Below are 23,873 nucleotides of genomic sequence, written 5' to 3' on the forward strand. Positions count from 1 at the left end.
GATGAAAGGGAGAAACCTACAACCAAGATTACTCTACCTAGCAAGGATCTCATTCAGATTCGATGGAGAAATTAAAACCTTTACAGACAGATGGAGAGATATACCATGTTCTTGGATTGGAAGAATCAACATTGTGAAAATGACTATACTACCCAAAGCAATCTACAGATTCAGTGCAATCCCTATTAAACTACCAATGGTATTTTTCACAGAACTAGAACAAAAAATTTCAAAATTTGTATGGAAAAAAAAACCAACCCGAATAGAAAAAGCAATCTTGAGAAAGAAAAATGGAGCTGGAGGAAGCAGGCTCCCTGACTTCAGATTATACTACAGAGCTACAGTAATCAAGCCAGTATGGTACTGATACAAAAACAGAAATGTAGATCAATGGAACAGGATAGAAAGCCCAGAGATAAGCCCATGCACATATGGTCACCTCATCTTTGATAAAGGAGGCAAGAATATACAGTGGAGAAAAGACTGCCTCTTCAACAAGTGGTGCTGGGAAAACTGGACAGCCTCATGTAAAAGAATGAAATTAGAACATTCCCTAACAACATACACAAAAATAAACTCAAAATGGATTAAAGACCTAAATGTAAGGTCAGACACCATAAAACTCTTAGAAAAACATAGGCAGAACACTGTATGACATACATCACAGCAAGATCCTCTTTGACCCACCTCCTAGAGAAATGGAAATAAAAACAAAAATAAACAAATGGGACCTAATGAAACTTAAAAGCTTTTGCACAGCAAAGGAAACCATAAACAAGACGAAAAGACAATGCTCAGAGTGGAAGAAAATATTGGCAAATGAAGCAACTAACAAAGGATTAATCTCCAAAACATACAAGCAACTCATGCATCTCAATATCAAAAAAACAACTCAATCCAAAAATGGGCAGAAGACATAAACAGACATTTCTCCAAAGAAGATATACAGATTGCCAACAAACACATGAAAGAATGCTCAACATCATTAATCATTAGAGAAATGCAAATCAAAACTACAATGAGATATCATCTTACACTGGTTAGAATGGCCATTATCAAAAACTCTAGAAACAATAAATGCTGGAGAGGGTGTGGAGAAAAGGGAACCCTCTTGCACTGTTGGTGGGAATGTAAATTGACACAGCCACTATGGAGAACAATATGGAAGTTCCTTAAAAAACTAGAACTACAATACGACCCAGCAATCCCACTACTGGGCATATACCCTGAGAAAACCATAATCCAAAAAGAGTCATGTACCACAATGTTCATTGCAGCTGTATTTACAGTAGCCATGACATGGAAGTAACCTAAGTGTCCTTCGACAGATGAATGGATAAAGAAGTTGTGACACATATATACAATGGAATATTACTCAGCCATAAAAAGAAAGTAAATTGAGTTATTTGTAGTGAGATGGATGGACCTAGAGTCTGTCATACAGAGTGAAGTAAGTCAGAAAGAGAAAAACAAATACCATACGCTAACACATATATATGGAATCTAAAAGAAAAAAGAAAAAAATGTCTGAAGAACCTAGGGGCAAGACGGGAATAAAGATGCAGACTTACTAGAGAATGGACTTGAGGATATGGGGAAGGGGAAATGTAAGCTGGGACAAAGTGAGAGCGTGGCATGGACATATATACACTACCAAACGTAAAATAGATAGCTAGTGGGAAGCAGCCGCATAGCACAGGGAGATCACCTCTGTGCTTTGTGACCACCTAGAGGGTGGCATAGGGAGGGTGGGAGGGAAGGAGATGCAAGAGGGAGGAGATATGGGGATATATGTATATGTATAGCTGATTCACTTTGTTATAAAGCAGAAACTAAGACACCATTGTAAAACAATTACACTCCAATAAAGATGTTTAAAAAAAAAAAGAAGTCTCCTATTCAACGATTTCTAGTCTTTTGCTTATTAGAGGCGCCAGGGAGTGAGAGTGAGAATCCAAATACAAGTCGGGGCACCTCTTAAAGAAATCTGGAGAGAGGTAGCTTCTAGGCTCCTTTCCATAGGATGTGGAGGTAATTATGGCTTGTTGCCAAATGGTAATATCTTATTCCACATCTGGTTGCTGACATCAGTAAAAACTTCAAAATATCATCCTGTCATGTGAAGAAGAAAGTTCTTATCTTTAATAGCTACTATTTATTGAATGCTTACAAGGTACCAAAAACTTTACATATTAATTCATTAACTGGTCATAACCCTATTATGAGTTAGAGAGTTTCATCCCCATCTCACTGAGAACACCTGAGACCCAGAGGTCACATAGCCAGTGGCAGAGTTGGAATTTGAATCCAGATCTGTCTGACTCCAAAATCAATCTGCATATAAAGATAAATGGTATAGTTAGTGTCTAGTGCAATAGCCTCCCACCAATGAGCTATGGAATTGGGGTGGAGGTGTAGTTATTACAACGGATTGAAATATACTTAGGTCCATCAAACATTGTGTGTAGATTCTATACACAATGTATATGGCATTTGTTTTATATGTCAATTCAGTTCAATTCAATAAATACTGAGTTCTCTCTTTGTACCAGGCATTGTTCTAGGTGCTGATGATAACGTCAGTGTACAAAACAAACTAAAATCCTGGTCCTTACAGAAGTAAAAATTCATAAAATCATGCCAAAATTATATATATTTTTGTCATCATGCATTTAATCAATGAAATGAAATAAAAAATATAACTATTATCATATGAAAGCTCAGAAGAACGTTGCTATTTACAATAATTCTTCATACTGGACCTATCTGGAAACCACTGAGAGCATTTAAATGATAGCGAGGGCCTTGGAAAGTTCTGCATTGCTCATTGCACCTCGCCTCACTGTTTCTTCACTCCTTTTGACACCGCATCCCCTGGGTTTGACTCTCCCTTTTCTCCTTCTATTCTCTTTCCGCAGGCCCCCGTTTAAAACTACTAACAAGTTGAGGCCATCGAACTACATTTCCCACAATACCCCGCGCCTGCCGGCCTCAGTGGGGTTTCCCTTGAGCTGCCGTTGTTATTAATGTTGAATCAAACCCACGTTTCCGGGGGAGAGACGAGCTATTGTCTACTTCTTCGTTAAGATGCCCTTTTTCTCCTCCACCTGCGAGACCCAGTGTTGGGTGAAGACATCTCTGCGGAGGGACATTCATTCCGGCGAACGCTCTGGCTACCCACTTCCTCCTCGCGCCTCGGCCCCGGCCGGGTTTCCCGGGGGCTTGGGAGTGTCATTGGTGGATGACCGCAGCCCTAGCCGCTGCTCCTGCCGCTGCGACCATGACTTCTGGCAGCAGCGGCCTCGCCGCCGCCCGCCTCCTGTCCCGCGCTTTCCTCCGTGAGTCCGGCCGGGGCTCTCTCCTCCAAGCCTCCGCGAGTTCCCGGCCCCCCGGGCCCGGCGTCCTAGTCTAGGATGCGTCTGGGACCTCCGGGGCCAGACCTCGGCGGGGGTCCCAAGTCGGGGACCCTCTGGGATGGAGGGAGCTTTGCTGGATATGTGGGGCGGGGGCGTGGCTTAGGCAGCTGGCGGGCAGGGACCTTGAGTGGCTGAGCCAGGATTCGGGTCTGGGAGCCCTGCATATCCGGGGGCACACTCTTGATCCCGCGGTGATGAGTGGCGGCGGCATGGGGGCGGCATCTAGACAGGCTTTTTTGGGGCGTGAGAGGTGAGGTGGTCCAGGATGAACTAAGCTGGGAGGGTGAGTGGGTTGAGAGGTAGGGGGAGGATATCACTAGGAAATTAGAGGATGAGGCTGCGCCTTGTACAGGACGGTCGTACACTTTAAATTGTCCCTTCCGTAGACTAGGGTGAATCTCCAGAAGGGTGCACAGCCCAGAAAACTCCTAGAAGCTTAGGGTTGGCTGGGACCTTAACCACCTTATTTGTAATGTCTCCATCAGGCGGTGTGAATTCTTCAGTTCCTGAAAACTTAACACCCAAGGTTGCTAGTAACGCTGACTGCTGAAAATTCTTGCTGTGTTCAAAGTCTCTGTGTTTGTTAGGTAGGTTGTGTAGGAAAAGACTTTGGAACCGGCCACATTAGGGTTTGAAGTCCGGCTAGTCCTGTACAGTCTGTGTAGTAACTCTGGGGGATGTTTCTAAATCTAGTTCTCAATTTCTGTTTCACGTACCATGAAAAACATTACCATATTTTAATGAATCTGAGACACCATCACTTGTAAGATGCACTGCTGTTTTTGGTCTACCACTAAAAGTGGGAAATGATTGCTAATTAAAATTGTGACACACCATTGGTTATCAGTTGCATCCAGATTTAAGAAATGTTTAAAAAAATGAAACAAATGTGCATCCTAGAAATGATGAAGTACAGGATGATCTGGGTTTACCATGCAGAATAAGTGAAACAATTTATATAAAGCACCTGGAATGTAATAGACACTCAACCGAAGTTAGTTTTCTTCTCTCTCCCTTTCTTCTGCTTTGCTTCTAATTCTACTGCTATTGAATATTGGATGAGACTTAGTTCATTTCTTGAGAAGATTACATTTTCAAAGTGTACAGTGCTGACTGTACACTCTGTAGCTACACTTAGTTACCAGATAACTTGAGGGCAAACTTTAGCAAGTAGGAAGAAGTTGGGTTTATTTGGGAAAGTTTTCTGGAGATTTTTATTATATAATTTAAAGGATAATTTAGTATGTTGTAGGCAGAAGGAGAAAAGGGATTAGTTATACCCATGTCTTTTTCTTCTGGGGTCTTGCTTGTCTGAATTTCTGAAAAATCCTTTGCTGTCTTAGGAGCAGAGTCTAGAGAAGAAAGAAAGAGTGTCTAAAAGATCAGGATCTTGAATCTTGAATCCACCCTTAGCAATACTTAACAATCCTGTTCTCACATAACTGGAACTTCTTTATTTCTAGACTCTCAGGATCCTGAGGCCTTACTTAATTACACATTTTTATTTCTTGTGATGAGAACTTTTAAGATCTGCTCTCTTTTAGCTACTTTCAAATGTGCAATATAGTATTATTAACTATAGTCACCATGCTGTACATTACATCCTCATGACTTATTTTATAAGTGGAAGTTTGAACCTTTTGACCCCCTTTAGCCACTTGCCCCCTCCCCCTCAACTCTGGCAACCACCAATCTGTGAGCTCAGGTTTTGTGTTTTTCTTTCTTTTTTCTTTTTCTTTTTTTTTTTTTGGGATTCCACATATAAGTGAGATCATACAGTATTTGTCTTTCTCTGCCTGACTTATTTTACTTTGGGTAATGCCCCCAAGGTCCATGTGTGTTGTCACAAATGGCAAGATTTTCTCTTTTTATGGCTGAATAATATTCCATATTGTGTGTCTGTGTGTGCATATTAATCAGTATACCACGTTTTCTTTATCCATTCTTTTATCGATGGACACTTAGGTTGTTTCCATATCTTGGCTGTTGTAAATAGTGCTGCAATGAACGTGGAGCTTCTTTTCAAGTTAGGGTTTTCATTTCGTTCAGATAAATACTTGGAAGTAGAATTGCTGGATCATATGACAGTTCTATTTTTAGTATTTTGAGGAACCTCAATACTGTTTTCCATAGTGACTGCACCAATAACATTCCTGCTAAAGGCGCACAGGGGTTTCCTTTCTCCATATCCTCACCAACACTTATTGCTTCTTGTCTTTTTGATAATAGCCATTCTAACAGGTGTGAAGTGAAATCTCAGTGTGGTTTTGATTTGTGTTTCCCTGATGATTAGTGATGTGGAGCATCTCTTCATGTACCTGTTGGCCATCTGTATGTATTCTTTGGAAAAATGTCTATTCAAGAGCCAGTATTTTTGAACTTCAGAATTACGGTGTTTTGATGCCAAAAAGTGAACCTTACATGCCAGGTGGTCCCATACCTTTGTTTGGCAAAAGTGGAAATAAGCCCCAAAAGTTTCCTAGCCAATATCAGAATGGATACTAGAGCTCAGGTCTTCTGACTCTGCAGTGTCCTTTCTGCTAAATACATGCTGGGTGATACTCTGAGCCTTCTTTTTTTGAAGCTCTGATTTTTCTTTTTCTTTGGCATCTTCACTGGTTTGTTGAGAAGAGTACTACTCCGCTCAGAGGTGTCACCTGCCTTTTCCATGTGTTTGCCAAGTTGTGTAGGACTTTTTTTTGAATCTGGAAGACATTTAGAAGTATAGCTTGGAAAAGGGGACCCTCAATAGTGATGTTTCTGATACCTAGTATCTCTTGTCATTGCATCCAAGAACCAAATCTTTATTACGGAAATACAAAATGGCCTCGATCTAAATGTATCAATGTAGCCATGAGAAAGTGACTTGATTTTCTGACCTCAAACTTGTTTTTCCATAAAAACTTAATTGGGGATGTTAAAAATAATTTCTCTTAGTATAGGGGAAGAATTTCATTTCACCAAAGGACAGGGATTTTGTTGCCATAGACCCACATTTTTGTACATTATAACATTTCTAAAATTGGGATGTATCTTATAATTGATGGTATCTTACAGTAAATTGGCAGCACTTTTTTCATACTAGTGCTTAATAGTGCTTCTTAAAATCAGTGGTGTTTTAGATTTGATGAAATATGATACTTAGAGCCAATTACACTTCATTTGTAAGTAAATACTGAATGAATATAATTTCACATCTGAATGGTGCATTGTTTGGGGTTTGGAAGTAAGTGGCTGCTGAGCTACTCTGCTATACTTTAAGGTCCTGTAGGTAGGGACTCCAATAGCCTGCAGATTATATATGCATAATACATATGATTAATAAGTATACATTTGTTAAAATCAGGAATACATGCAGGAATAAATGAGTAACAAGGACATAGTTTGAGAGGGGAGTTGGAGGTGTATTTTCATGAACAATCTCAGGTTACTGGTTAGGAGCACGGTACCGGTCACACAATGCCATCTGTGGTTTGAGTCCCATCTGGGCAGGTGCTTTTTGGCCACAGCTTGCATCCACCCTGCAGCTATCTTTTTTTTTTTTTTTTTTTGTGGTATGCGGGCCTCTCACTGTTGTGGCCTCTCCCGTTGCGGGGCACAGGCTCCGGATGCGCAGGCCCAGCGGCCATGGCTCACGGGCCCAGCCGCTCCGCGGCATGTGGGATCTTCCCGGACCGGGGCACGAACCCGTATCCCCTGCATCGGCAGGCGGATTCTCAACCACTGCGCCACCAGGGAAGCCCGCTGCAGCTATCTTGTAAATGATGTGGTTACTCTCTGCAGGGGAGAGGACTGCATGTGGCTGACTGATACAAATTTCTCTCTCAGATTACTCAGTCCCTTTACTTCACAGCCTTTATTACAGTTGGCACTTTTGTGGTTTTGTGTTTCTTTGTTTAATGTTTAGCTGTCTTACAGGGCAGGAAGCTTCACGTGGGCCTCAGTCCATCTTGTTTACCCCTGAACCCCTTGTGTCTGGCAGACATCCTGGCACAGTGAACATCTCAAAGCAGTTTGGTCTTTTCATTCTATGTCAGTAATAAATAGCTAATAGTGAAATAGCTAATTATTATTCTGCATGCTCTATATATTATTAACTCATCTAATTCTCATATTGCCTGTGAGGTACATAATATTATTATCCTCATTTTTACAGTGAGGATGCACCTTTAAAAATGTTTTAGATGGTAAAAATTTACTAATATATGTGTACCTACTATATGTTATATGTAGACATGGATTAGTATATTTATACATAAGCATGTATAGAATATGCATGAGACATAAAACACTTCTGATTGGACTTATTTGATTTTAAAATATGAATTGTATATTCTCTCTTTTTAGGAAATGATGGACTTTTGTGCTTAGGTAGGATGTGAACCCAGATTAGGGAGTGTACCAGGCACTTTGCTACCCAACTGACAGGCGTCAATCTCATATCAACATCACAGCCTCCTTGTGAGCAGCTGTCATTCCACTTACAGAAGGGAAGACTAAGGCCAAGGGAGATCAAAAGACCTGCCCCGTAAACTTAAGCCCAGGCCTGTCTGGTTCCTGGGCTATGCTTTCAGCTTCTTGGGATGCAGTCCCAAGGTTAGGCTAGCTTATTTCTGAGAACCTGAAGAGAAAGCGACTCCACCCACATTCTCTGGAGATGACCCAAGGCCTTCACCACTGGGAAATCCTGCCTGGTGGCCGACTTCAGGCCTTTCTGCTGCCCTAATATTTAATTTAAAATACTCATTTTATTAATATTAGTGAAGTCAGATATCAGGTCATATGTTGATTTACCATTTATCCGTCACCAGTTGTGTTTCTTGCTTATGGCCTTTGTCCATTTTTCTGTTTGGCTTTGGTCCCCTCCATCCTGTTGGCCCCTGGTGTTGCTCAGGTTGCTAAGGTTTTCCTCCTTGCCTGTTACATGTTATGAAACCACTCTCCTGGTCTGTCACTGCCTTTACCTCTGACTATGCTGTGTTTTGCTTTAGGTTCTCTTCTTCTATAGTGAAATAGTCCATTTGTATTACATTACTGCTTCCTGGATTTCATTTGTTAAAAAAAAAAAAAAAGCTTAGCATGGAATTTGTACTACATTGATACAGCTTTGAGGATTGCTAGTAGCATTTAGGGCTGGACTCTTTGTATGAATTTTTGGGAAACCAGTAATCTCTGCATGTATGAAAATAGACGTAGGTTTTGTTCCCCTCTTTCCTGGTAATGGGAGTTCAAGATGGACATTTTTCCAGTTCACACAGAAAGAGACGGAACTTCTGATATTTATGTGTGTTTCTTCTCATAGATCCTATCTCTTGTCCTGAAATTCAGTCAAACATTTCCTGTGCCCGTACTCCGTAAGGCACTGTACCGTATGCCATGGGAGACACCAAGGTGTACAAGACATGGCCCTGACACTCATGGAATTTATAGTTAGAAGTTCTGAAAGTATTTAGATGAGACTTAAAATTATCTTGAAAGAAAACTTAGCCTGAAATAATTTTACTTAGAAATAATGCAGTAAAGAGTGTAACAGAATGTGTGCACTCTTCAGTTTGCAGGTGTGGTGCTTATGATTAGATACTGCATGAAAGTTTCCATTCACAGTTTCCATTCTTCTTAATCTCAGATCCCCTACAAACCCCCCATTATATTCACAAGTCATGAATGTGATGTGAAGATTTAAAGATTCCTCACTGTACAATGTTTTATTTAAATGTGAACTTACATGAATTAATGCAAGAGAAATTCTCAGGAGATTGAGTACATTGACTCTGATTGAAAGGTGAGAAATATTTATAAGATGGTTTGGCCGCTAACGTATGTCCTGTGTTCAAGGTTTTTTTTTTTAGGAAATAGCTTACTGTAGTTATTTGGTGGTTTCGTCATAGAGATCAGGTTTGTGTTTAAAACCAAAATATGATTGGGCTTCTTTAAGCAGTGGACAGACAATTGAAGATTTGTACTTAAACCTCTTTACATTCTTCAGCAGAGTTAGAATAGGCTTTTTTAAAAAAATTAAGGCATTTGATTGATAATTTGGATGGAGAAGAAATCAAACAGGGAAAGAAAATGACCAGTCTGACAGATTTACTATTTATAGCAGCTGGCAGTTTGCTAGGTGAGAGAGTGGTGGGATTGTGGGAAGGAAGGTGAAGTGGTGCAGAGGTGGAGATGAGGAGAGGCTGCTTTCGCTGGGGAGCCTCCAACCTGTTATTCTGGCCTTGGATTATCTGTGGTGGGGAAGAATAAGGAAAATGACATAAGTGACTTAAAATTTGGTGAGTTTTACTTGGAGTATAAACATATTTTGCATTCTTTCTGTCTGAATGGAAACAAATGGCAAAAGAGAAAGAGTTTCCTTGATTCTCTGATGTCACCAATGGTAAGACTTATCATTGATTTGATAACAGTATTACCTTAAATAGGGCCACCAGTTGTTACCTGTGTCATGGTGGCATGCAGTGGCAGGTGTCTGGGGTCCTCCTCACAGCCATGGCAACTGGGAGAGCGTGCATGGTGTAAAGGGCCAGAGATCGGGCAGTTTCGTCTTCCAGTGTCTGGAATTAAAAAGGCATTTATGGTGATTATGGGGCATCGTGGCTTGCGGGGTGCCTCAGGTTTTTCTCTGGGTTTCGTAAGTGCTTGATTCTAGCACCCTCTCATTTCAGTACCAGTGTTACCTTGTCTGGCATTGTACAGGTTTCTTGTTGGGACAGAATGTGGTCAGGAATTTCATTTCCTTATCTTTGAACATGTATTTTGGGGTTGGCTCAAAGGTGATGGTAGTCTATTAGTTCTAGCTTGCCTGAAGCCTAGGTATGGGCTCATACAGTAGATGGGAAGAGCACATGCACACACATATGCATGATAAATCTCCCAAGATCCATTTCACTGGATGCTGTAGAACGGCAGGGTCATTGCACAAGTTGAGCAATACCAAAGGGCCACAAGGCTGTCTGGTAGGTGAGCTGCTATTCATCATACTTGGCGGATGTAGTTTTTATGACCACCAGAGTTCTGGTGCTGTGAAGTCTTGAGCTCCATAGAGTTGATCCAGGAGGTCTGGAGTAGGAGAAGGAATAGGAGAAGGTAGTGATAGGCGTTGTTCTGGTCTTGAGACCATGCTTTATGAATGTAGACAGACCTGTGCTTTCTCAGGGGGACAGGGCCACTTCTGCCCCATGGAAGGAGAATTGAACTGTCTGATGTCTCCTTTGTTAAGGTAGAGTGTAAGAGTACTTGTGGAGGACTAAACTTTACCTTCAGAAAGCAAGTATTATCTTTTATCAAGTATGGGCTCCGGATGTCCTGATCTTATTTGCTCTTGTCATCGTATCTTGTACCTTTCCTGTCTGGAAACTCCTGATAGATGGACTATTTATTGAATATTCCAGGAGTGGGAGGGACTGTTGGGCAAGTCCTGCCAAGAATAGCAGAGGGGAGTAAAGCTCTTCCGCAGGTATTGTGGTTCTGTGTCTCCAGCTGGGAAGACTGGGAGCCAAGGGCAAGCACTGGCTAGGGTGGGCTCTCAGGCCACAGTTCCTGTCGCAGTGTTCACTGGCCCAGGTTAAGGTGCTTAGCTGCGCTCACTGGGCCAGGACTTGACCCTCAGTGCTCCCTCAGAGTCCCTTGTTCAGCATAGTCTAGGCCAAGAATGCAGCTGATCTGTGTGCACACAGAATACTTCTCTCCTGGTTGGTCAGGGCAGATTCCGGGCCTGTCTCTTCCTTAGAGGTACAGGGGACTACAAAATTCAAAGTTGTTGGAAGCTGAGGTCAGTACGTGAGTTGAAGATGAATCAAGGGGTGTTCAAAGTGCCAGAAGCAGATCAGTTACGGAATCAGATCTGAGGATTTAGGAGGGTATGAGCAGTGATTCAGGACAAAAAGCACTGAGTGGACCCTGGACAGATTTATGATGAGGTATTCTTTTCTGGGCCTAGCTTTCATGGGCTACCTTAGTGGTAGGTGCTGGTGCTTTGAAAGGTCCAGGAATGGACCGCAGAGACAGCAGGTTGGGGTTCTAATGGGGGTTTAGAAGGTAGCCCACGTAAATCATCTGTGCTGTACTTTCTGCTGAGTTTTGAAATATGGGGAGCTGGCTTTAGGAGCTACTTAAGATGTCTCAGTTTTCACTGGGGTAGTTTGCTGACAGTAACTTAGATATTTTTTACATGTTTCTCCCTCATCTACTTTTCCTATTTATTTTATTTTCCCTATTTCCTTTATATGTGAGGTCTTGAGACTTACATCAGAAGAGACCAAATTAAGTAATTTGGGATTATATTTTAGACAAGTTTTATTCTATGACTTAACATTTAATGTTAATATTATTACTGGGGAGTGAGTTGCAAAGTAGTTCTTAGTAATTCTGACAAAATTTGCCTCTTGGCTCGTCTTTTGCTTATTGATGTTGGGCTTAAAAATGTTGGGTCAAATGGGGAAAGCGTGTGGCTGTTTAGTAAACATTATTAGTAAGAGTGATACCTAGTTTTTAGTTCCTGGATGTAATTTGAGTTGTTTATGTGAGCCCCTGGTTTCTTTCTGAGGAATAAAAATTATAAGCTTAACCTTTTCTTTCTCAGTTCAGAAAAAGCTACAAAATTGTGGTTCTCAGTAAAGAGGGGTTTCTGGAGAATAGAACAGTGTCTTTTTTTTGTTTGTTTCTTTAATCAGTTTTTGTATTTAATACATCTTATTTAAAAAGTGACATTTAAAGTTGCCATTATAACAAGATAGCTCCTGAATTACAGGATTTTTTTTTGTTGTCACCAGGTTAAATTCATAGTCCAAAAGTTTGGAAAAATTGTAATGTGTCATATTTTCTTTACTTTTCAGTGCAACAGAATGGAATTCGGCATTGCTCCTATACAGCTTCCAGGAAGCATCTCTATGTTGATAAAGATACAAAGGTTATTTGCCAGGGTTTCACTGGTAAGCAGGTATGTGTATCAAGACTTTTTAAAAGATGTATATTAGAGATACAAAAACATTGAATTATTTTCTTTTGTTTTAAAGTCACAAAAGTTATAATACAGTTTGTAGCAGAAGAGTATACAGTACAGCAGTGGAGTTGTATCTCAGGAGGGGGTTAGGTGCTATAGTCAGCCTCTAAGATGAAAATTGTATTTAATGTTACCTTGAAAATCCCTCCCTAGGAGTACAGTATTATGTTGGAAACCCTCATATTTTCTTTCAGCAAGTAGAACACAACTAGTTTTTCTCCAACACTGGAACAGATCACTGTTTCTTTAATTAAGCACTAGGTAAGGCAGATGGCTTGTGTTTAGGCCTTGTACAAAAAAAATTCGCAGCTAAGCACAGATCAGTGTGGGGAAATGCTCAAACCCAGAGAGGCTCATGGGAACTGTGATGGGCAGAGGAAGTAGTGCGTTGATTTTTCCCATCTTGTACTTTCTGGGAAAATGGTCTTCAGGGGAATAGATAGTCTTCAGGCAAAATAGCCTGAAGTATTTCACTTATAGTCATTCTCTCTCCCTATCCTCTGCCTACATCATAGAATTTGTGTAAGTTTAAATATAACTGTGATGTGATTCCACAAAAAAATGCAACATAAGAATTTCCTTTCCTTCCTTCCTACCATTCTACTGCTCTGGAATTCCTTCTGATAACAAGTTGACATGTATCCTTCCAGATATTTTTCTTGCTCATACAAACATATGTACACTTATATAATGGGCATTCTACAGAGTTTGTTCTACAGAACACTCTCTCCCTCCCCCTCTGTGTGTGTGTGTGTGTGTGTGTGTGTGTGTGTGTGTATATACACACATATATATAAACAAATTATATAGTATATAATATATATCATACATATATGTCTGTTAAATTGATTCCTAAAAGTAAAAATGAGTGTCAGAGGTTCTGTGTATTTAAAATTTTAATAGCTATTGCTAAGTTGCCCTTTGAAACATTTGTACACATTTATGGTTTCACCATAGTAGATGCACAGATTTTTTTTTTTTAAACAAGGGAATACTACCAAATCAATTAGAAGATAGCCATCAGCCTTAACCCAAAGTGTCCCTTCCTTCATTATTAAAGGAGATATGGCAAAATAAAAGCGATTAGTGATTTTTGTGTAATTTAAAAGTTAATGATTTTTCTGTGATTAAAAGAATTATCACGCCCATTCTGCAGTGTTTTGGTGATCTAGAGCAAGAGTTGGCAAGCGTATTCTGTAAAGACAAGATTATAAGCATTTTAGGCTTAATAGGCCATGCAGTCTCTGTTACAGCTACTTGGTAGTATTGGAACATCGAAAGCAGCCATAGGTAATACGTCAGTGAATGGGTATGCCAGTAAAACTTAATTCACAAAACCAATGGCAAGTCAAATCCTTCAGGCCATACTTTACTAACCCCTGATCTAGAGGATGATACCTAAATATCCAGAATTCTATAACTTTTGTTTTTAAAGTACTTAAGAATTGCTTTAAAATTTTGTAGTTCTTTTTTAAAAAGTGAATTTGATTAGGAGGTTGTTCATGTGAAATGTCCTTTTGCTTTCTGACTTTTTTTTGAAATAACTGGGCACAAAAATGTGAATTGCAGTGGACCTTTCTTCTTTTTCTCCCATTCCTCTACTATCTTTAAAAAAACAATCCACTGTCAACGAAAAAAGAAACACCCCAAACTTTGAAATTTTGTTCATAGGTAAAATTGGTTTACTTATTCTGATAGCTGTATGTTTTATGAATATCATTTCCACATATATACATTCTAAAGAAAGTTGATGCTCATCTAAGATATGAAGTACATTTTATCATTCCTCTGCCAATTAAAATCATATTTAGTCCCTTTTTGGATAGATGTTAATTTTATTAGCATATAATCAAATGTTTGATTAACCCAAATTCTCCACATAAGTTTATTATATATGATTTTGTTTTTCTGTTTACTAAGCTTTATACAATCCTACAACATTTTAACCTCTGACCTTTTTTTTAAGAACCATTGTCCATGCTATAAGCAGTATTTGAACTGTCTCTGCTTCATAAATTAGATGATGATTTGCCTAAATATTGAAATCCAAGGTTGGTTTCAGTGTCTCTGAGTTATTGGCAAATACACTTTTTCTCATTCACTTTTTTTTTTAGAGAAATTGGGAACCTTAATTGTCTCAGATTTGTTGGTTTTAAGTTTCTGTTTATAGAGGTAATGATGAGGTCTGAAATTTAGAGTTTATCTCTGTAGAGAACCTGCATTTTGTCTCCTTAGTTTTTTTTTTTTTTTTTCAGTGTACACATTGTTCCACATATGAGTGAGGAATATTTGTATTTCAGAGCAAATCCCCAAAATGCAGATTTCCAGTGGGTGGTATTTCTTGAACTGGCTGTTATGAGCTGCTAAAAACTATTACTATTCTTAACTGTGCACTGGACGGTGATAATGGGAAAATTACGGGAAAAAAGCTTATTAACGGGAAATGTTATCCCTGTTTAGCACTACATTAGGACTAAAAATTTGTCTATTGGAATTTATGTAAGTGTGGTAGTCTAGGGTAGTGCTTCTCTAACTATCTGGAATGAAAGACCAGTTTGGGTGTGTCTTTTGTTTTATCACCAATCTAATGCAGATGAATACTTTTTACAAAATACTGTAAAAGTCATAGCAATATCATATTGCTATAAAAGTCTGCAAACATTCTCACTTACTTTTGTTTTATTAGATATTTCTTTCTTTATTTTTTTGTCATTCTTTTTTCTTTTTGCGTTTATCTCACTGCAGACCCGTTAGCATCTACAGATGACACTTTGAATGGCACTTCTCTAAAGAGAGAGCACTGGTCTGAGGTTCTTTCCAAAACTCCATCACTGACTTAAGATAAGTCAGTTAACACGCTTGGGACTAAGTTTCCTGTTTTGAAAAATGCAGATGCTGGGGCTTCCCTGGTGGCGCAGTGGTTGAGAGGTCGCCTGCCGATGCAGGGGACGCGGGTTCGTGCCACGGTCTGGGCGGCTGGGCCTGTGAGCCATGGCCGCTGAGCCTGCGCGTCCGGAGCCTGTGCTCCGCGACGGGAGAGGCCCGCGTACCGCAAAAAAAAAAAAAAAAAAGAAAGAAAGAAAGAAAAATGAAGATGTTGAATTAAGAAATAGAACTTGAGTAGCTGAGTCAGCATTTTCTGGTCCCTGTAGAATGACTGCATAGACCCGCTCAGTTTACAACAACTCCTTATTGAGCGCCTACTGTGTGCAATGTGTTGCTTTAGGTGCAACCTCTCAGTGAACAGAGTAGATAGAAGTCATTGCCTTCATGGAGTGGCGGGGGAGAGAAACAGAATCAATGAGTAAATTACGTGGTACGTTAGAAAGTGTAAGTGCTGTGGAAAAACTAAACCAGAGAAAGGAGGTGTCTGTATGTGTGTGGGGTTGTGGTGGCAGTTGTGGTGGGAGCTCAGGGGAAGCCTGACCTCTGAGTCAAGTTCTAAAAGGGCTTTGGGGGTGAGTCAAGTAGATGTCTAGGGGAAGCGTGTTCCAGCCAGAGGGGACAGTGAGGCCAGGAGGTGGGAACGTGCCTGCTGTGTGTGGCAGCCCCAAGGGCGGCAGGACTGGAGTAGAATGAGTGATGGGAGAACAGTGGGTGAAGCGAGGTCGGGCAGTTGAAGGGCTCTGATGTGAGGAGGCAGCTTGAATACTGACTTGGGGGCCAGTGTGATGCTTTTGCTTTGGCTTTTGCTGTGAATGAGATGGACAGCTATTGCAGAGTTTGATCAGAGAAGTGACATGTTAACAGGATCGGTCTGGCTGCCGTGTTGAGAACAGGTTGAAAGGGAGCAAGGGCAGTACTCTGTCAAGAGTTGATGGCGACTTAGACCCAGACGGTAGCAGTAGAAGGGGTGAGATGTTGTCAGTTACGTCCTGAAGGCAGGGCAATAGGATTGACTAATGTATCCTGATTTGAGATATAAGAGAAAGAGAGAAATCAAGAATGACTTCAGTAGTTTTGGTCTGAACATCTGTTAGGAGTGGAGTTCTCATTACTTGAGATGGGGTAAACCATGGAGGGGAGTGGTCAGGAGCTCGGTTTTGGGCACATTAAGTTTGGGATGCCTGCTGGTTCTCCAAGTAGAGATGTCAGGTGGGCAGTTGGCAGTGTGAGCATGGAGTTCAAGGCAAAGGTCTCGGCTAGGTACGTGGGAAGTGTGTGTGTCTGTGTGTTTGGGAGAGGTCACCGTGTGGATGGTATCTGTTGCCATGATAAGGGGTGAACTCACCAAGCGCACACATTTAAATGAAAAAGAGAAGTCTTGGAAGAGAAAGAAAGAGAAGAGGAAAAACAGGGAGGGGGAGCCCCAGAAGCTTAGTGAAAAAGAATCTTTCAATCCCTGGAGGTGTTTTTGGTCATCATAGCTAATTGGGGTAGGGAGGAGGGCATTGTAGTGGCATCTACTGAGTAGAGGTAAACATTGTACAAATCACAGGACAGCCTCTCATAACAACGAATCAGTGTGTCCAGAATGTCAGTAGTGCTGAGGTTGAGGTGGGAGAGTAATAAATGGATAGGGACATCCAGGATGCTGGCTGGGCAGTGTTAAAGGCTCACTTAAGGTTTGGGATCATGAATTTAAAGTGAGACCAGTTAGCATGGGTTTATTTTATTTTTCCTCCAGCTACTGTTCAGTGGTGCATGTCTGGTCTTAGAGTAGGTGGAGGATTGGATTTAACCAAGATGGTGATTTTGCCAGATGTGTAAGTTGAAGTGAGAGAGAGCCAAGGTGGTTGTGTGATTATAGTGACTGGCCATGGATTTTATTTTATTTTTTTTTGGTGGTACGCGGGCCTCTCACTGCTGTGGCCTCTCCCTTTGCGGAGCTCAGGCTCCGGACGCGCAGGCTCAGCAGCCATGGCTCACGGGCTCAGCCGCTCCGCGGCGTGTGGGATCTTCCCGGACCGGGGCACGAACCCGTGTCTCCTGCATCGGCAGGCGGATTCTCAACCACTGCGCCACCAGGGAAGCCCTGGCCATGGATTTTAAACCGAGTAGACGAGGGATGTGAGGACATCAGGAGTCGAGGAACAGTGAAAAAGAGGTGTTCTTTTCAGGTAAACACCAGGGGGTTTCTGATCATCAGCCAAATTTGAAAGCAGAGTGAAAAGAGACCCCCCCCCCTTAAAAAAAAACCAGTTATTTTGGCCCGGCAGAGGCCCGCTTTGCTTCAGGGGTGAAAGCTGTGTTCAATAAGGTGATGAGAATGCTTGGATGTGTGTTACAGCTATTTGCTGGGAAATACTTGACCTGTTCGTTTTTCTTTTCCAAGTTGCTGAAGATCCTTTAGGCTCCCCAGCCTGCCTTTTCTCATTAGTTCTTTCGCTTTTTCCCCTCAGGGCACCTTTCATAGCCAGCAGGCGTTGGAATATGGCACCAAATTAGTTGGAGGAACCACTCCAGGGAAAGGAGGCGAGACGCATCTGGGCTTACCGGTCTTCAGTACTGTGAAGGAGGTAACTAACGGTACCTGAGTTTGGCAAGAAAAGAAAAGCAGGGCAAGAGCTAGCACGCCTTGGTTCAAGATCTTAATTGTGCCCCCTTCGGGAGAGTCAGTTGCTTTTTAAAATTCCAGTAACCTAGAGAAATTTGAATTGCGGTAAAAACCAATGTGTTCACTTTAGTCAGGTAGGCTAGGATGTCTTCTCTGCAGCCTGGGTCATCTTTGTCTGTAGGTATACATCAGCTCTTTAGGGAAGAAGTGCTGTGGCTTGGCTTCTATTTGGCTTATTTTCTTTTCCTTACCATTTCTTCTTCTTGGGTGTTAGTTAGAAGTGCACATGTCAGCACCCACCCCCTACCCTGATAACTCACTTCGAGTGGGTGCTTCGCCAGGCTCTGTGCCAGGTGCTTCGTATTCATGGCCTCATTCAGGCCGAACCACAAGCCCGAGGTAGGTGCTGCTATCATCCCCATTTTAAAGACGAGGATGCTCTTACAAAGAGCTTTCTGAGTGAGTAGGATGGATACCTTTCATGCAGTATTATTTGCCAGCACAGACCCTGTTGTCACAGTCCAGCTTCTGACAGGAGCAGAGAGGTTGAGGGTCCTGCACAGAGTGTCGTGGCTGATAAGTGGCAGACCTAGCCTGGCTCAGAGTCAGTAAGTAGTGTGTGGTGTTCCTGTGTGGAGCAACCTAGCTGTGAAGTCTGATGGACAGATCACGGAGTTCTAGTCTCTTCCCCAATTTGCTGATTTCTTAATACTTTTAAAATGACTTTAAACTTTAATTCTTCGCTGCAAAGCTAATTGCTTATTGTAAAAATTCAGATGATATAATAAAAGTATGTAAAGTTAAATTTTATATAGTGTTTTCCACTTCTCAGATTTTGCTTTTATAGAGAGCTAATTGAAGCTCAGTGTGTATTCTTTCATTCTCTTTCTACACTTACATGAATATATACAAAACTAGTAGTATTATAAAAGAAACCATAGTACAAATTCTTGGCTGTTTAATTTAAAAAAATCAAGGAAATAAACTTAGTTCTTGGGATTGATGTATTGATGTTAAAAAATGTACCCCTCCTCCTCTTGATAAACATACTTCTAAGGCATGTTTTAAAGAATTGCGCTTTTTACAGTACACATTTATAGATGTACTCTCTTCTTGGAATACTAACTTCTAATTGAAGTTAATTTGTATTCTTAATCCTAAAATGTAGAAAAAACAAATATTCAAATTTGGAATTTTCACTTTAAACTTGAAAATAGGGTGTACTGTATATGTGTATGTGTGTTTTGAGTGTACTGTATTTTAAAGAGTAAAAAAATCATATATTCTGTAGAATAATCATTTAGGTTTTTTTATTTGCATTTTTAGAAAAAAATCTCTCTAGGCAGATTTCTTGTGTCCTGAGCCGTTTTTGCTTTCTTTTGAAAACAGTTTTCATTGCTAAGCAATTTATTTATTATTAATTTTGATACAAATAGATATGACATTTGGAATATAATGTAAGTTCTTTGACAGATACTGTTTCTCACCCATTCTGCTCTTACAAAGAGCTTTCTGAGTGAGTAGGATGGACACCTTTCATACGGTATTATTTGCCAGCACAGACCCTGTTGTCACAGTCCAGCTGCTGAAAGTATTTGTAGCCTTAAGGGATAGGAACCCATGGGATATATTGATATTTTCCATAAAATACCTACACTTGGTTCCAACCTAGCTTTTTTCCTTTGGTTCCCACTTCTCTGTTATCATCTTAAACATAGTTTTTAAAAACATTGTTTTGAATTATTTTTAACCCCTGGCAAGTCAACATCCTTTGACTTGTTCTTCTGTCACTGTCGAGATACCTCTTTTTATTAGGGGTGCTGTAGAGAAAGCCCCTAAGTTGCTGGGAATGTGGGGAATCATTTGGGGATGATTCTTAAAGACACTGTCTTTTACTTCTGTCCCTTCTAGTTGTACCTGTATGTTCCGTAACTTGGTTTTTGTATCCATTATGAATCCCATGGCACAGCCTTCTAAAAAGTTTTGATTTACATCTTGGTTAAGGTACACTTTAACATTTATAGGGAGGCAGCCTGCTGTAGCTGAAAAGAACCGACACTTTGGAATCAGATATACTTATTGTTGAACCTTGCCTGTGCCACTTCCTAGCCATGTGACCTTGCGCAAATTATTTAATATTTCTTGGCCTCAGCATCTTGATTTGTAGCTGGGGATACTAAGCATGCAAGGTTGTGGTGAAGCCTTATCCGAGGCCTGTATAGAGTCTCTCTCAGGGCCTCACGGAATAGATGCTGCCACTCTTGGAGAGCCAGAGATCACTGACAGTCTCTGTCTTCAAGGAGCTTCCTTTCAGGAGAAGAGACATGGCCACACGTGGAGGTGGGTAGAAGGCTACGTGTGTATTGATACATGCAGAGAGTACGTAAAGACCACTGAGAGAGAACCGTGGTCAAATTGATGGTCTTTCAGTGCTTTGCATTGTGAGGGGTGATGTAGAGTAGACTCTAACCTTATATGACCCATTCTTATTCCGTGGCCATTTATGCATGTGTATTTTAGTTTATTTCTAATCAGCATGCATTTAGAGTAAAAATTGACAGCTAGGAAGAAAAACCACTTCATTTTGCTGCCTCTTGATATTATTTATTAAGTTTGATGTATTTTTAAACAGATGGTTGAGAGCTGGGTTCTGGAGCTTGGGGCTCACTAGTCCTTTTCTCCTGGGGAGGTGCAGGGTCTTTGGTACTGAGTAAGTGGTAATTGCCTTGTAGAACAACAGAAATAAACGTGGCCCAGGAATGAGGGGACACAGATGCAAATCAGGCAGTGCTTGCAGGTGTACTGACATGCTGTCACCTGAGGGAGTGGGAGGTCACAGAAACTTTCAATTCAGAAGGGTGTCCCAAGGGGGCAGAAAGGAGGCCGTGCTTACTCTGCTCTTTTCTGACAGCAAAGTGAACTTGTTAATGGGAAGAATGACAACATGCGATGTCTCCTGGTGATGTCCTTTCCTGACCCCAAGACACCATTGAAATCATGGTATTGAATTTCTTTTACAATGTTCCTGACTTAACCACTAATAACGTGCTTCGTGGTTAATGTTTCAGGCCAAAGAACAGACCGGAGCAACAGCGTCTGTCATTTATGTCCCTCCTCCTTTTGCCGCTGCTGCCATTAACGAAGCTATCGAGGCGGAAGTGTCCTTGGTCGTGTGCATCACTGAAGGTATCCCACAGCAGGACATGGTGCGGGTCAAGCACAGACTGCTGCGCCAGGAAAAGACCAGGCTGATTGGGCCAAACTGCCCTGGAGTCATCAATGTGAGTGTACAAAACAAAAATAAGCCCTCTGAAGGCTAACTAGCTTTGAATCGGTCCAAGTATATTTGTGTGTATGACCTAGGAAGTTACAATTTTTTTTTTCACTTTTCTGAAACTATGAATTACTTTCCTTCAGCCTGGAGAATGCAAAATTGGCATCATGCCTGGCCATATTCACAAGAAAGGAAGAATTGGTGAGTATATATTTCTTACAGCTTAAAAACAAAATTCCTTGCCCTAAGCTCAAAACTCAAAAAGAGAATTTGACTCTGCAAATCAAATTCAGTTTAATTAATTCAACTTTAAGAGAATTTACCAGGGAAGTTTTCTAGTGAATTGATTCTATGTCCTGAATTGATGTTTGAGAAACACCAATTCTGTAGAATCAGTGAAGATGTTTTTTGGGTTTTTCTGAAGATTCTTTTCCTGCTCAGCACACTATGGATTCTTCCATGTGTTTGCATGTATCAATAGTTAATTTAATTTTATCGCTAAGTAATATTTTATTGAATTCCACAATTTGTCCATTCTCCCATTGACAAACATTTCTGTTGTTTTCAGGTTTGATTCATTATGAATAAGGTTAAGGTGAACTTTTGTGTACAGGTCTTTTTGTGGGTATTTCTCTTGGGTAAAATGTCTACGAATGGAACTGCTAAGTCATAGAGTCAAAGTATGTTCAGCTTTTTAAGAAGTTGCCAGATAGTTCTGTAAAGTGACTGTGCGTTCTTCACTCCCACCCTCGATGTATGAATGTTCCGGTCATTCCACATCTTCACAGACATTTAGTAGTGTTGGTCTGTAATTTTAGCCATTCTCCTGGGAGTAAAATGATGTCTCATTATGGTTTTGAGTTTCCCCCATGACTGATGATGCCATGTCCTTATTGGCCATTTATAAATCTTCTGTTGTGAATTATCTGTTCAAGTTTTTTACACATTATTTTTTATTGGGTAGTCTTTTTCATATAATTTTTATATAATTGTTGATTATAGAGGGTTCTATAAATATTCTGGCTATAAGTTCTTTGTCAGATATACGTGCCGTGAATATTTTTATTGTTAGTCTTTCTGTGTCCTGTCAGAAGTACTTTGCCTCAGAGCATATTATAGGCTTTCTCAAAATGTTTTGGGTTGTACCGCTACTTGTTTAGTTCCTCAAGGAGATAACCAAATTAACGTTTCAGAGTTAGCCCATTTTATGGCTGTTTTTAGACTCCTCACACCTCTCACTAAGCTATACTGTTTCTCCACCTTAATAGAGTTTACAGTACTTTATCTATAAAGCGTGACTAATTACTAAGCAAGAATAATTTAACATAGTCGGTAAATGTTAGTTGTGTAGTTTACAGGACTGGGTTAAAGGTCATGATTTTTCTTTATTACTAATGGCTCTTAGAGCTGTCAGCCCTGCTGCCAGTAGAGAACTTACCAAGTTCTCTTATGAGGGAGGATGCAAGGGAGTTCCATAGGCCATCTGATTTCTAGTCGGGGCCTTATCCACAGTCACTGATGCTTTTGCACATATTTGAATACTCTTTACACTCTTCAGTCTGTTTTGAATGGTTACTACTGTAGACTTAGGTGAGCATGGAATAAGGTGTGCCCTGTACTGAGTTGCCTTTCTGATCACCACCCTGCTTTCTAAGGTGCCCGTGAACCTCAAAAACAAGTAAGAAAAGTTCAGGGAAGTCCTTTAGACCTTGGTTCTCCAGATGGCCATAGCACATTGATGAGGAAGTCCTCTGGGAGACTGCCTTTAATTCAGAGGATTTAGAAAAAAATTCACCTAAAAGAAAATATGTGACACTACAAGATTTTCAAGGAGGTGAAGGAGAAAAGATGATTTTTTTGTACTAACTATTCCTATTTTGAGACTAGTACTAATGTTCTCAGAAGCCTCATTGACTTCCAATCCTTAAGCTAAGAGTTTAGGGAAAGGAAGGATTTTTCAGTCCCTTGGGTACTTCTGAATGGGACGTAATGTAATATGATAGCAGTACAATAGTATAGTGGCTTTCTAGTTTGTGTTAATGATAGATAATGAAACTGTATAACAGCTAATTGAATGTTATTGAAGAAAGAGATTGGATTCCAAATTGATATTTAACTATACAATGTTTTTTTCACTTATATTAGACTTTTTTTTTTACTCTCAACCATATGTGACATACTTGACTTCTACATCCTTTTTAAAAATTTTATTTTAATTAAACTTTTTATATTCAGATAATTGTAAATTCACATGTAATTGTAAGAAATAATACAGACAGATTTCTGTGTACCCTTTATCCAGTGTCCCCCAATGGTAACATCTTGCAAAACTATAATGCAATGTCACATCTAGTATATTGACATTGATACAGACAAAAAAAATTTTTCTATCACTACAGGGATCCCTCATCTTGCCCTTTTATAGCTACACCCACTTCCCTCCTACTCCCACTCCCTTCTTAATCCTTGGAAACTAATCATCCTTCATTTCTAAAATTTTTAAATTTCAGGAATGCTGTATAAATAGTATCATGTAGTATGTAGCCTTTTGGGATTGGCTGTTTACACTCGGTACAGTTCTCTGGAGATTCACCAGATTGTTGTGTCAGTAGTTCATTCCTTTTTATTACTGAGTAGTGTTCCAGGGTACAAATGTGCCATAGTGTGTTTAACCATTCATCT

The 23,873-nt window shown here is 40.4% G+C and overlaps 1 protein-coding gene across 1 annotated transcript in view; it reads left to right on the forward strand.

Annotated features, from left to right (window-relative positions):
• Window positions 1-3,176: 3,176 nt before the first annotated feature.
• The window catches only part of SUCLG1 (succinate-CoA ligase GDP/ADP-forming subunit alpha), a 33,769-nt gene continuing 13,072 nt past the window's right edge, over window positions 3,177-23,873 (forward strand). The window contains exons 1-5 of the mRNA XM_059078615.2: window positions 3,177-3,338; window positions 12,254-12,357; window positions 17,763-17,879; window positions 20,986-21,198; window positions 21,335-21,392. Coding sequence (XP_058934598.1) covers window positions 3,242-3,338; window positions 12,254-12,357; window positions 17,763-17,879; window positions 20,986-21,198; window positions 21,335-21,392 — 589 coding nt within the window. The 5' untranslated portion in view covers window positions 3,177-3,241. The remainder of the gene's footprint in view (window positions 3,339-12,253; window positions 12,358-17,762; window positions 17,880-20,985; window positions 21,199-21,334; window positions 21,393-23,873) is intronic.

Source organism: Kogia breviceps, chromosome 11 (assembly GCF_026419965.1).
Source record: "Kogia breviceps isolate mKogBre1 chromosome 11, mKogBre1 haplotype 1, whole genome shotgun sequence".
Taxonomy (NCBI): Eukaryota; Metazoa; Chordata; class Mammalia; order Artiodactyla; family Physeteridae; genus Kogia; species Kogia breviceps.